This window comes from Clarias gariepinus, chromosome 22 (assembly GCF_024256425.1).
Source record: "Clarias gariepinus isolate MV-2021 ecotype Netherlands chromosome 22, CGAR_prim_01v2, whole genome shotgun sequence".
NCBI lineage: Eukaryota > Metazoa > Chordata > Actinopteri > Siluriformes > Clariidae > Clarias > Clarias gariepinus.
In genome coordinates, this window is record NC_071121.1 from 21,082,252 (window position 1) to 21,096,475 (window position 14,224).

Sequence of the window (14,224 nt, forward strand, 5' to 3'; positions counted from 1 at the left end):
AGTAAAATGTTGTAAATGGAAGCAAGTTTGGCGGGTGTCCCCTGCCTCATGGAGAGGCATTTCTCAAGTACAATCTGAACGAGCACAGAAGACGTCGGCTGGAATTTGCCTGTAATTAAACTCTACCCCTTGTGGTCTAATTATGTGTTAACAACTTGACAGTTACTTCTGATTTTCACAGCTTATATAGCACAGACATAAGGACGTTTATCAACCATTTTATTGAAGTAAAATGTCAGTGCTGATACATGTTAAATAATACAATTCTCTTTTTTTCTGGCCAGGATGCAACAGTCGGTAAGAATGGAAATACAATAAGACTTGTGCTATACGCTATGCATGCGAAAAATTCAACCCTGTTAAAATGATAGGCATATCATTGAACTTATGAACAGTAATGTATTGAGACAAAGGCAAATATCACTTAGCGATTTTGAGAATTTGATTTGAATATATAATTTCAGCAAGGTTTCCAATGAGGGGTGTTCAAGTAAAACCAGGACTTTTAATTGTGCAGAATAACACCATAGTTATAAGAGAAAAAAAATTTCTAAATTTGTCTATATAATCCGATGCTACACTAATTTCACAAGTGCTTCCATACCATTAAGGTAGAAAGATTTCTCATTACACCAGAGCCATGATCACATTGCCTGTTTCATATTTAAAACCCTGGCCTTCCAGGAACTCCTGTAATGGTCCAAATATGCGTAAATGGCTCGTATGAATGGAAGTATGAGCTTGTGCATTGTCCTGGAAAAACAGAAGACCTTTGGTGATCAAACATGAAGGTTTTTTTTAGTTAAAGGACTGGGCCAATAAAGGAGTTTCTGTGAGGCCAGCTTTTCAGCAGTTATAATAATGTGAAACATGCAGTCCGATCATGACTCCAGCGTACTAACAGTGCATTAGTATAGCAGGGGATTATATACTATAGGGAAATAAAGGTAGTTTTTACTCTCACACCCATGTCTTGTACTATATTCTGCACAATTGAATGTCTCGCTTTGACTTGGATGGTCCTTGTATTTGCAATTGGGGAACATAATATCACAAAGTTTCTTGGGTATTCTGTATAACTGGGACAGAACAATGGATAATATAATGATTAAATAAACCATGTGATGTCAGTAATGATGACATGGCTACAGGAACTATATAACCTGTAGCTCAACAATGGAATGTTTTTTACATTATAAACCATAACTGTGCACAATACCCCCATATAAATATCATTTTAATCCTAGATGGACATCCAGTGTGTCAAGCTGAATCCATACAAACTTAAATGTCTACAATACAACCTGTAAAAAGCATAAATATCTTAATCTTGAACCTCTTTCCATACTCTGAAGTGCCAACTTCCGAGAATCTGTAAAAAACATGGAAAATTTTAACTGACAAGGACCACGCATCATGTTTTCAAACGCCATAGTATAACAATATCTGCATTAGTAGTTTTTTTATTCCTTTGCTGCATATATCAATGTATCCCTAATCACTGATGTACTAAAGGGTTAATCATTCATGAAAAATATCTAAAACCTTCATTTTTACAAAAATGATACACTGCTTCATTACCATTTATGGCTCTTGTGGCATTTCTAGCATTAGAGCTCTGAAGTGAGAGGTCCACTGCTCTTGACGTTCCTCATGATCGACTGTACCACCTCCGAGGTAGTGCCCTGCCCCCCGATGTCTGCGGTATGCAACTACAACACAACAGGCAAAACAAAACAAAAAACTGATTTTGATTTTGGTCAAGTTTATAAGCTGAATCAACTCTATTTTCGTTTCCTATTAAAAAATTATTCTTATTTGATAAAGTGTCCTCACTAGACCTGAGAAAGTCCTTGTCCAGAAAATGGGCTCACATTTTCAAATAGTTAAAATACATAGAGTTAAAATATATAAATAAATAAAAAATATTTATTGTGTTTACTTATAATATTTATAAGTAAAATAAGTACATTTTAATTAATTTATGGCTGTTAAAAGAGAATTTATTACATTTTCAATTTGCTGAATGTGTGTCAATGCCATCAGACATTTCTTAAAAAAAAAAAAAAAGTCTGCAATCTTGTGGTCAAACGAAACTCCAAGGACCCCTTTATGACTCCCTGTTTGTTCTACTATCTGCTCAACTGCTCAGGTTCTTGTGAGTTTGTTAAGTTTTTTAATTTTTTTATTTCAAAGATCTGACATTCATGAAAAAAAATGATTTTTTTTAAAGATGTTTTTTACATTTGTCAAAACCTGAAAGAGATATTCATAATTATAAATGGAAGAAAGTAAAAAAAAAAAATGAAGACACACAACCATTAGCCATTAGACATGAGTAGGTACATCTGTTAAACAATTTATTTTAAAGGCGAACATCTGTATAATGGAGATAATGGCAAGGCTAAGCTGCAGAATAACACTAATGAGGTCCAGATTAATTGCTTAGAGGGAGTGTTGCTTAGACATGGGCAGGTAACAGGGATTTTCTTTGACAATTTGCCATTGTCATATTATATACACACAACCCGTATCAAGCTTACAACTACAATATGTACTAAAAATATCTTTCTGAAACTTGTTCTACAAGTCCAGCAGGGTCACAGATTACATAATGAAATATAGCCAAGCTCTGCCTACGTTTCCTAAAAAGAGCAAATATACTGCCCAGCCAAACAAAGTGTCACCACCTGGGTTTAACTAAACAAATAGGTAGAAGGGCCAGGTTTTTGTCCAGCATCAACTAAGGAGACAGTTGAAACTACTAAAACTGGGTTTAGAACTGTCCAATGCATTATTAAATCCAGGAAGGACAGTTCTGAACCATCTTCAGGAAAGAAATGTGGTCTGAAAAAAAAGCCTGAACAAACAGATTGATTTGGTGATATCAAATCGTTAAAAAAAGCAAGAGTAGAACTCACAGCTATGTTTAATAGTGAAAGTAAGAGCATTTCCACACTCAAGGGAACTCAGGGGATCGGGACTAAACAGCTGTGTAGCTTTAAGAAAAGCACTCATCAGTGAGATTGATTGAGCAAAAAAAATGCTTTAAAAAAGGGGAGCATAATGGACTATGAAGCGTGGGAATAAGGTCATGTGATCTGATGAATCCAGATGAACCCTATTCCAAAGTGATGGGTACATCCAGATAAGAAAAGAGGCAGATAAAATGATGCACCAATCATGCCTAGTGCCTACCATACAAGCCTGTAAGGGCAATGTTATGATCCGAGGTTGCGACTGTTGTTCAGGTTTAGGTCCAGCAATGTTCCACCTGTAAATGACTGTAAGCAACTGTAACCAAGTCATAAGCAATTTCCCTCTTGGATTTGTAAAGTTCTTTGAATCTTGAATTTTGTTATTTGGCCAAAAAATGAGGTCGGTTGACGACCTGAATATACTGAATGACCATTTTTTTCCATTAATTCTTTTTCTTCCCTGACAGCATGGGCATATTCCAAGATGTCGATACCAGAATTCATCAGGCACAAATTGTGAAAGAGTTGTTCAAGGTGCATGAGACTACTCCACTAGAGAGTCCAGATCTTAACCCTATTGAGAGTCTTTTGAGATGTGCTTGAACTGACTTTACACAGCGGTCTAACTTTCCCATCATTAAAGATATCATGAGAAATTAATGCGACTGTCGATGGAAATAAATTGTGTGACAGTCCATAAAGTCATCGAAATGATGGCACACTGAGTGCGTCGAAGCAAAAGGTGTTCCAACAAAAATATTTGGGTGTGTGACTTTCTCTTTCCCTTATTTTTTGACCAGGCAGTGTATGTGACATAGCTGTGGCATGAGTTGCAATTACCTGAGTCTCGTTCATGGTGGTGAAAATGGCATTACGGATCATGCTGGCATACTCGTGAAGTCTAGAGAAATGAAATGAAGAAACGATTACACAGGTTAACATCATTTATATTTTTAGTAAAAGCTTTCATGCAAAACCTTACACTATAATTTAGTTAAACTATAATTTAAGTTGAGGTGCCCCAAAAAAATGACTTAAGGGCAATATATGCAAGTGTGGCCTAATCAATGTCAATCGAAAAGTATTTACAGACAGCGTGGTTAAAGTTATAATTAAGCTTAATGTGTAGTTATGGTTGGGCCTTAATATAATAAAATAATTGAATAATCAAAACAAACAAACAAATAAATAAATAAATCAGTAAGTAAAAGCTACACAGTAGCATGATTCAGGCCTTAATGTGTCTGGATCCAACTTTCCCACTGATTACACGTGCTGAGAGAAATGACTAATGTCTGAAATGGAAAATTATGTCAAACCATTCTGTGTGGTAAAAGCTTGGGGGGAGGGTTGGGGTTGGTGTCTCTGACGAGCCGAACTTACCTGAGGTGATCCAGCATGAGACAACCGGCCAGCAGCATTGCAGTGGGATTGGCTATGTTCCGTCCAGCGATGCTCTTCCCGGTGTTCCTAGTGGCCTGTCAGGACAAGACATCCATAAGTCGACCCAATACATCTCCATAGATTAATTAATTATTAATAATATCAATGAAATGTATAAATAGAGCCTTATAAAAGAGGGGCCAAAAAAATAATAATTACGCCCACATGATAGCATAAACTGAAGTTGAGACTACTGACATCCGAAGAGAAAACAACTACTCAGTGCTGCTATATTTCAATTCAAGTTTAGGCAAAAAAAGGGCATAGGTAACAACTGCTGAAGTGTGTATTAACCCATAAGAGTCCATTTCTCCTTTTAGAGACATTATGAGGTATATAACACAGACCAAAGAAACCGCATGGAACACATATTGAAAGACGTAAAATGCTAATGTTAGTATTAAAAGCCCTATGGGACATACTTTAAGTCACAACAAAATTTTCTTAATTTGTCTTTATATCAGTATTTTAAAGAAATGCAGTCTAAACACATTCAATATAAAACATGAGATAGGTTATTAAATCATTAAAATTGTTCAATGTGATGAAAGCTTTTAAAAATTTGCTAATTTTGTTAATTATTTTATGAGTACACAAATTCACAAATTGTCACACGACTGCAACAGGATGCATGTTTGATATGACTTAGGGACTTCATGACTTAAAATCAAGGATAAAGCCGAATCCGAAAGTTTTAAAAAGGTTTGTGACACCTGCGTCACTATGGGTTCTTATGGGTTAAAGGCCATTTAATCTTAACCAATGTTGCAAATACAGTCTCGCATCATCTAACCCAATACTCACTGTCTCAAAAACAGCATAATTGTTCCCATAGTTAGCTCCAGGCACCAGCCCGGGTCCACCCACTAGCCCGGCGCACACGTTGCTGACCACGTTACCATACAGATTAGGCATCACCATGACATCAAACTGGTGGGGCTTGGACACAAGCTGAGACAAAATACAATGCAGAAAGAAAAACAACATGAAGGCAACACCAATGAGGCTTTTGTTTTTAAGGGTAAGTTCTGTTTTTAACATATCTTTTCTCATATTATAAAAATCACATTATAATGTTATATGTATAAACAAGTCTTATATTTATAATGTACAGGCCTTAAGACAGGACATATACATTAGAACTTTATAGGTGAAAACCTTTAAAACTTTTTTGACCCATGTTTACCTGCATAGTGGTGTTATCTACAATCATGCTGTCAAAGGCAATGTCAGGGTATCCAGAGGCCACCTCTTTACAGCACTGGAGAAAGAGGCCATCGCCCAGTTTCCTGGCGAGACATCGAAGAAGAAAAGACAGAGAGGGAAACAGACAGGTAGTGAAAAAGAGACAGACAGGCAGACAAATGTTCATTTAGAAATCTGCCCACGGCCCATTTGACGCTATAATTACATATCAATTTATAACATAATAGCTGACACTATTACAGACAGCTAAATAAAAGGAACATATGTGCGGTTGTAACTAAAGACTATACTGAATAGGAAGAATTGGTACGTTTTCCCATGAGGTAAGTCCATGTCCATGACCTGCTTGAATGATTACATTAAAATGAATTGTATTTGATGGAAAAAAAATCTGAATGAGGTAGGGTTGAATTAGACTATATTCATGTCTTATAAGATTTTCATCAAGTCAAATCTCTGAAGCATTCGCACATTTTCAAATTTAAGGGTAAGTTAAACCTTTAAGATAGGTCATTTTTGTTGTAAGAGCTGAGAGAGAGAGAGATGACAAAGGCCTCCTGGAACATTAAACCGTAATCTAGGACATGCTGAAACATAATGCATTTTTACTGAGCATGCAGAACAACTTACATGATGTTAGCCTTGTGGACAGCTGTGACCCGGCGTCGTCCTTTCTCTCTGGCCAACTTGAATGCGTACTCAGCAATACGCAGAGAGTTGTTCCGTGTGATGATCTTTAAGGATTCCACCACACCGGGTACACTCTAACACACACACACAGATGTCCAGACACTTTAATCAGCTTTATAACCAGGACTAATTGTTATACCAGGAAGATGACACACTACAGAAGCGTGGCTGGTATAGAATAAACAGGAAGGGAACAGAAGTGCAACTGAGACCAGGTGAGCAGTACAACTGAAAGCACAAGCTAGAAAGTGAGCGTACGGAGAGACAGAATAGTGGCGTTTACCTCATGCTCCAGGCTGCTGTACTCGCCCTCAGTGTTTTCTCGAATGATGATGACGTCAATGTTCTTGTGGCGGGTCTGAACCCCCGGCAAGGACTGGCAGTGCATCACATTAGCGTACAGGTCCAGACTTGTGCTGAGACACATAAAGAAGAATGAAGAAAAAACCAGAGAGACAAATAATAATAATAAAAACCTTTGAAATTGATATTAACAGTCAATTACAGAAATACAGAAGCCTTACCGGAGAAGATTATTCCTGGACTTGTGAGAAGGTGGCATTGTGTGGTTTGTCTCAATGTTACCTACAAGGAAGCACAAAAACCACAAATTCTCTTCATGAATAAAGCTCTGCACTAAATTTGAACACCAATTTTTCTCTTTTAGCACAAGTATTCAGAAGTATAATGTAGTGCACTGATAGATTTATAAACATTAATTTAATAATAATTTAATTCCATTAACTTTATCTCTTATAGAATGGACGTTATTGTGGGTGTTATTGTGCTTTATTAAAGCTGCAAAAGGAGACTGTTATGTTTCCAATTACGATATTTGGCTTGTTTTTTAAAATGCCACAAATACAAATATTAAGTAAAAATATTTACAGTCTCTCTCTTTAGTTCAATCAAATAACTACTACCGAATTGATTAGAGAGAGAGAGAGAGAGACGGGGGGAAAGGCTTTAGTTCATATCCTGATTTTTTTTGTGTCTTTCGTACCAAAATGACACTAAAAGCATTTTGTTAAAGTTAATTTGCAATGTTTGTTTGAAATGATGATAATTGTCACACTGACTCCAAAATACATTTTTAATTTTTTTTTTTTATTTCTTACGTATACATGTTTGAATTTGAAGTGGCGAAATGTTGCAGTTCCATTATAATACTACAGGTGAAGCTCTAAACTATTCATACATTGGCCGGCAGCACATCGTCCTGTGTGGTGGGAGTGAATTATTTGGCAAGTTTGTTTAGAATTCTATCAAAATCTAAAAAAATATATTAAATTAGGATTTTCATAAAATCATGATATTAACAGAATCGCTATACAAATCAAATCACACCCACGCATACACACACATGCACACACACTAACGGAAACACTGCTCTGTTGGGAAACTTCTTTAACAAGGAAATTCTATAATCATACTGCAACAAATTGACATGGCAGGGTTTCAATCATGTTACATGAAACATTATTTTAGATAAGAGGTTTTAAAACCCGTGTTAAGAGTAACTATAGAACACTTCAAATTTAAACCTTAGATTCATTCTTACAATAATGTTTATTTAATTCAAAACAATGGCAGAGCACTAACCTTTAAGAGCAACTCCATTACGACGAATAGCTGTGATTGCATTGTTAATGTCATCCTCGTTATTTAGGGAAGAGTTGACATTGACCACCTCAAAGTCCACAGGAACGCAACTGAACCTACAACACCGTAAAACATTTCAGAATATATTTTTATATACAAATGTGTAAATTGTTATAGAAATGTTATAGAAAGAGATAATCACATTATACTCTTAAGTATCAATAGCAGTGGAAGCCATTGCCATTTATTTATTTGGCTCACAAACATTCAAGGAAATGCAGTATACTGATAAAGCAAGCGTTTATGAGACTAACCTAAAAAGTTCTCGCACATGGTTAAGCAGATCCGGTCCAATCCCGTCTCCTGGGATTAGTGTAACCGTGTGTCTGCCACCATATCTGGCAGGGGGAGGCTGAGGACATTAACACATCGCTCAGACTCTATGCATTTGTTATAAAGGGCAATTAAAGGAGTTTATATGCTTAAAACAAAGGCCAGGATACTTACTATGCTTTTCCCCTTAAGGATTAAGAGAGAGAGAGAGAGAGAGAGAGAGAGAGGTTTAGAACAGGTTAAAGTTTTTGCAGTATGGACATGCAGTATGGGAGTCTTTGCAACTCCAAACTTTTAGGACAAGTCACCTAAACAACTTGCATATTAATCTTGTTATTTAACCAGTCACTTCTTGTTTAAAAATCTTGTTCATCTACTTTCACTTATTCTACATCAGCTAACCCTCTGATCAGTTAATACCCACTGTGTATGTAGATTTCTCCCTTTGGTTGGAGACTGCTGTTCCAAACACCTAAAGACAAAACAATTAAGCACACAGTTAGCCAAAACCTCCACAATTATCATCACAATCAGTTAAATTCTTGTCTGTCTTTTAGCTGCTCCCGTCAAGGGGTCTCCACGGTAGACCAGCCGATTTTGGGACCGTAAAAAACTTGGGACAGGTTTTCACCCCGGATGCTTTTCCTAATGCAACCTTCCCATTCATCTGGACTTGGGATCAGCACTGGATTCAGTGGCTGGGGTTTGAGCATTTGGTAGGAATCAAACCCGGGCCTTCCGCAAGGCAAGCGAGGAACCTACCACTAAGTCACCAATGCCCAAAACAGTTAAACTGGTAAACTTGTGGCAAGTCACTGAGCTAGCTGTCTAAGGCCATGTCCACACGTAGCCGTAACTGAAATTTTATCTCTGGTTTTGGCCTTCCATCCACATGCAAACCCATTTTTTGGTTGCTAAAAACGGAGCTTTTGGAAAACTCAGTGCAAAGTGAAGATTGTAGAAAACTCTGTTTTCAGTGTTGTTACAGTAGGTGGACAGGGGGGAAACAGAGTTTTTGGCTTGGTGTATCGTCACGTTATATGCAGTTGATGTCAAGCTCTGTGTGCTAGTTTCCTTGATTAGACGTCAGCTTTGTTTATGACGATATTTGTGCAATAGTGGACTTATCGTAATTATAGGACGAACAGTAAACTAGTGACTGTGTTAATGTTACTTATTGGACTGTTTAGATGTCTGAACATGGCCTAAACTTGTGTTAACCTGTATTTTCTCTCCCAACCTTTTGCTCTGATTAGCTGGGAGGGTCTAATTTACTGCGCTCTGATTGGCTGGATGGGTCTAATTTACTGCGCTCTGATTGGCTGGATGGGTCTAATTTACTGCCCTCTGATTGGCCAGTTGCTTATACAGGCAAGTGATGAGACGTTCTACGCAAAGGTGGTATTTCTCTGAAGGAACACACTTACAGTGCCAGATATATAACTCACATTAAACACATGTTTTTGCTATTGTTTCCTCAAAAATATATTAACGTATGCTGTATTTAACAAAGTACATTCGTCTCACTTAGCACTGTACCTAACATCCTAGCTTGTATACCTGTAGGTCATGTTTAAATCAGCCCCATCTTTTGGCAAACTGCCTTCGGTTTGGATTTTTTAAACACAGTAATATGTACATCGTAACACTAATTTGTCTTTAAACAAAAATAAGAACTAATATCTTGCCTTCACCGCGTTTCCCAGTCGTATTTGGTTCAGGGCTTTGGAAAGAGACAGAACCGCGCTGGAAGTCGCCATCTTGGATTTCGCGTTACTAAGGCCCGGTCGAGTACCAAATACCCGTATGTTCCCTACGTAGGCTTTAGAATAGGGTTATAACACCCACCGTAGTGCGCTATGTTTTAGTGAAGAACCGTTTGGGATTTAGCCTATTTAGTCTCATGTTTCTGCATGTACTACATATGTATTTTACTAGGTATTTTCTACATACTGTGTCTAGAAAATTATGTAAAAATATTTTTCAAATTGAACGTATTTTATTGATTTTTACATTGAATTTTATATTTATGAAAGGAACAATAAAACTCCCATCCCCTGAACCAACCCCACCCCTACACACTGAACTTATTCAATTACAGCATTAATTTATTGCCACATTAAGAAAAGGAAAGAATGCATATGAAGTTTAATAACATATCTGTCTCGTAGTGATGAATCCATGTCTATCGTTACATGTCTAGTAATGATTCTCTTTAAGAAACTTTCACCCTACTTAGAGTATCGGATATATTGTTTGCAGATATCCAAATGCTTCTGTTTATGCTCTCCCGTGAGGTGTTTTATCACCAGGTACACCCTCAGACCACAAAAAAAGAACCACGGGATGCTGCTCTTCTGGTGTAACAGATTTTTCAATTACATTTTTTTCCCAATACGTGTGTTCAAGACAAACAGGGACTTTTGACTGTGCAGAATAACAGTTCACAGTTAATAGAGTAAAAACTCTTTATTTCTTTATATTCCTCTGCTACACTAATGCACTTATCCCAGCGTTTCGCTAGTACTAGGATACCATCAAGGTAGAAAGTTTTCTCAGTACACCAGAGCCATTATTGGACTGCCTGCTTCACGTCTAAAATGCTAGCCTCCCAGGAACTCCTTAAATGGCTTAAACATGTGTGAATCACTTTAAGCAGTGTCAGGACTTTTTTTAGGGGATGTGGCAATAACTCACAATTGAGTTCCTGTGAACTGCAAATGAATCATCATTCATAGACGTACAGCCTTCTTTAAAATGTCTGCACCATTCAAATGTTTTACTGTGGCTAAGAGGCTCATTACTGTACTCTATATATCGTCCCTATATACATTAAAAATAAATATGAAATTAATTTACCTTTTTTATATGTTAAAAAAATGCTGTCTTTTCTCCATCCTACTTTGGGCTTATATCACTGCTTTTGAGAGTCAATTCACTAAATCGCTGCGTTAAAAATGACAGCACAAAGCTTTGTAGACCATTTCTTGCGCTGAAAATTATTTGCCTGACACAAACATGTCAAATTAATTAAGCAATTGCATGTTTGCTGGTGATACAGTCAACGGATAGTTGCATTTAAGCTGAAATTGTCTGATCACTGTCTAAAAATTGTCTGAAAATGCTGCTGCAAAAAATGTGTGGAATCCGTGAAAACATGTAAGAAATACTCTGACCTGATGGATGTTTTAAGAAAAAAGAATTCACTTTTAAATTCACAAGATATTCACTTGAAAGTACTCTCATGCCAGCACTGATTGTCACTGGAGGCCTGCCGAGATGGTATTGTCACCATACCTAGGTGGCGATTTGATTTCAAATTTAAATTCAAATTTTATTTGTCTCATACACAGTACGATATGCAGTAAAATGCTTAGACAACTGCTCGTGACCTAAAAATAAAAAAATATGAATAGGAACTCTACTCTACACAAATATATATATATATATATATATATAAATATATATATACAAATATACAAATTTCTATAGCAATTCTTTTAGTGTCATAATTTTATAAATATCCTAATTCAATATATATATTTTTTATTTTGTTACAAGTCCAAACAAACTTTTATTGAAATAATTCACTCCTCGAACACAAGATGCTGTGCTACATACCAATGTGTGACTGGATCATAGAGGAACTGCAACATTTCACCATAGATGGTCAAATTCAACCATCTATAAATAGAAATGAAATCATTTTTAAAAATCCACTTAGGAGTCAGTGTGGTGATGTAAAAGAATTGCAATACTTATGTATTTTTTCCATCCATCTCTATTGTTTAGCTGTTTATTTAAAGTTTTCTTTTGAGTTCTGTATGATCCTGCCCATGTTAGCTGATTAAATTAAAAAGAGAAAATTGAAATTATTTTTATTTAATATTTGTATTTAGGACATTTTAAAAACAAGCTGAATTGGAATGTGGAAATGGCTCGGAGAAAGGTCAGGACTGTATAGAGAGATGTGGCAATAACTTCCAAGTGAGTTCCTGTAATGTGCATGTTATGGTGGTGAATGATGAGTGTACATTCTGCACAGACAGATGTGTCTCTTCAGCTTATTCGGCCTTCATTAAAACATTTGCACAGTTTAAATGTTATACTGTGGCTAAGAGGCTTATCACCATACTAAGCTTGAAGTCTTCTGTAAATGTTAATTGGATTTACGCCTTCACTCACATAAACTTTCTTCACAAGTCCCAGTTTAACTTGACTGCCCCTTGTACATGTAATAGCTCTATACTAGTAACCTGTTTACACATGTATCAAATCCCAAAAATGTTATGTGATGGCTTTGTGTCCAGGAAAGTGTTTTTTGTAAATTTTTACTTGATAAACGTGTGTGGTTCTGATATACGAGTCCCGTTAAACCTGGGGGGGGGTCAGCAGATGCTGAGACGCATAGTGCAAAAAGGTCGCCAACTTTCTGTAGAGTCAATAGCTACAGACCTCTAAACTTCATGTGGCCTTCAGATAACTCGTAATGAGTGAAGACTTAGCTTTAGTGTGTAGAGAGCTTCTTGGAATGGGTTTCCATGGCTGAGCAGCTGCATCCAAGCCTTTCATCACCAAATGCACTTGTCCCAAGTGTAAAGTTTGGTGGAGGACGAATTATGATGTAGGGTTCAGAAGTTGGGCTCCACCCCTTACTTCCAGTGAAAGAAACTCTTAATGCTTCATCATACCAAGAAATTTAGGACAATTCAAATTCAAATTTTAGTTGTCACATACATAATCATACACAGTATAATCACTGATGGCCTAAAAATTAAAAATAATAAAAATAAGAGGTTTCAAATAAGAATATAAAGTATGAAAAAAGAGAAAAGAATTACAACAAAAATAGAAATATAGAAGAATATTTACAAAAAACTTTTATCTGTAAAAAAAACACATTATTTAATTACATGTAATGTAATACAAATAAATTAATGTAATATAATGAAATATTATTGAAATGGAATTGGAAGTCAAGCACAGTAATATCATAGTTAACAAACCAGTTGGTGATAGTTTTGGTAGTGTGGGTAGGTGCTGTCTTGCTGGTAAAGGAAATCAGCATAACCAACAGACAGAAACATGGACTGCTCTAAAATCTTCTGGTAGGTTGCGTTGACTTTGTATTTGAGAAGAGTCTTGGCACAGGTTTTACGCAAATCATCCCAATTCATCACCAACTTTGGGAACTTCTCACTAGACTTCAAGCAACTTTCCAAGCACTCTTTCTTTAGATCCCTCTCACCTTCATTTGAACAAAATTCAAAATTAAATTTCATCTGATAAAATGAACTTTGGACCACTGAGCAATCACTGAGCAACTATTTCTTCTTAGCCCAGGTAAGACACTTTTGACTATGACTCAGGTTCAGGAGTGGCTCTTGATGCACTGATTTAAGCCCCACTCCACTCCTTAGGAAGCTCTCCCAAGTTCTTGTTTCTACTAGGGAGAGTAGAAAGCAATATTAGGAGTCTTTTAGAATGAGGAGTTAGTGATCAGGGATGGAAGCAATTTAGTTTGTTTTTTTTTACTAAGAGTGGACTGGAAAGTTGCCTTTAAAGGACAGGGGAAGCTGAAGAGAGATAGATCTACAGCCTACAGAACTTCAACTAGATGCTGAGTGGTACTGAAAGGAAACATGTTGAGCAGAAAGAGTATGTAAAAGTACCAGATAAACACACGAAGAGTTCAAGACACAGAACAAGTCAAGACAAGATCTGGGAATGAAGCATTAGACATTTTGAGGAAGTCTGGGGAGGAAAATGGGAAAATTGGTTTTAAGACATTGGTGAAATAAGAGAGAATGAGACCTACTGTATAGTTGGCAGGTAATGTATTCAACCTACTGTATTTCAACTGCCGTTAAACAACAAAAAAGAAGTCGGTTTCCCCATGATTGTGGTTATGTGTCCGCTACTAAACCAAGAGATTCACAACATTTTTCCTGTATAAATTGTAAATTAAGTCG

General features: G+C 36.5%; 1 protein-coding gene across 1 annotated transcript; it reads right to left on the minus strand.

Annotated features, from left to right (window-relative positions):
• Nucleotides 1-202: 202 nt before the first annotated feature.
• On the minus strand, nucleotides 203-10,017 carry idh3g (isocitrate dehydrogenase (NAD(+)) 3 non-catalytic subunit gamma). The gene is made up of 14 exons (XM_053481791.1): nucleotides 9,941-10,017; nucleotides 8,677-8,724; nucleotides 8,427-8,438; nucleotides 8,234-8,331; nucleotides 7,920-8,035; nucleotides 6,842-6,902; nucleotides 6,601-6,733; nucleotides 6,258-6,391; nucleotides 5,608-5,710; nucleotides 5,226-5,372; nucleotides 4,362-4,456; nucleotides 3,819-3,879; nucleotides 1,582-1,712; nucleotides 203-1,372 (listed from the first exon to the last, which is right to left on the minus strand). Exons 1-13 carry the CDS (start codon nucleotides 10,010-10,012, stop codon nucleotides 1,611-1,613), a joined length of 1,182 nt encoding a protein of 393 aa, XP_053337766.1. The 5' UTR covers nucleotides 10,013-10,017; the 3' UTR covers nucleotides 203-1,372; nucleotides 1,582-1,610.
• Between the last annotated feature and the right edge of the window lie 4,207 nt (nucleotides 10,018-14,224).

Coding starts and splice junctions, on each gene's coding strand:
- idh3g (XM_053481791.1), bottom strand. CDS start 10,012: ATGGCGACTTCCAGCGCGGTTCTGTCTCTTTCCAAAGCCCTGAACCAA. Junction 6,734..6,841: donor TCCAGGAATAATCTTCTCCG/GTAAGGCTTCTG, acceptor TATGTGTCTCAG/CACAAGTCTGGACCTGTACG. Junction 4,457..5,225: donor ATTATGCTGTTTTTGAGACA/GTGAGTATTGGG, acceptor TTGTCCTGACAG/GCCACTAGGAACACCGGGAA.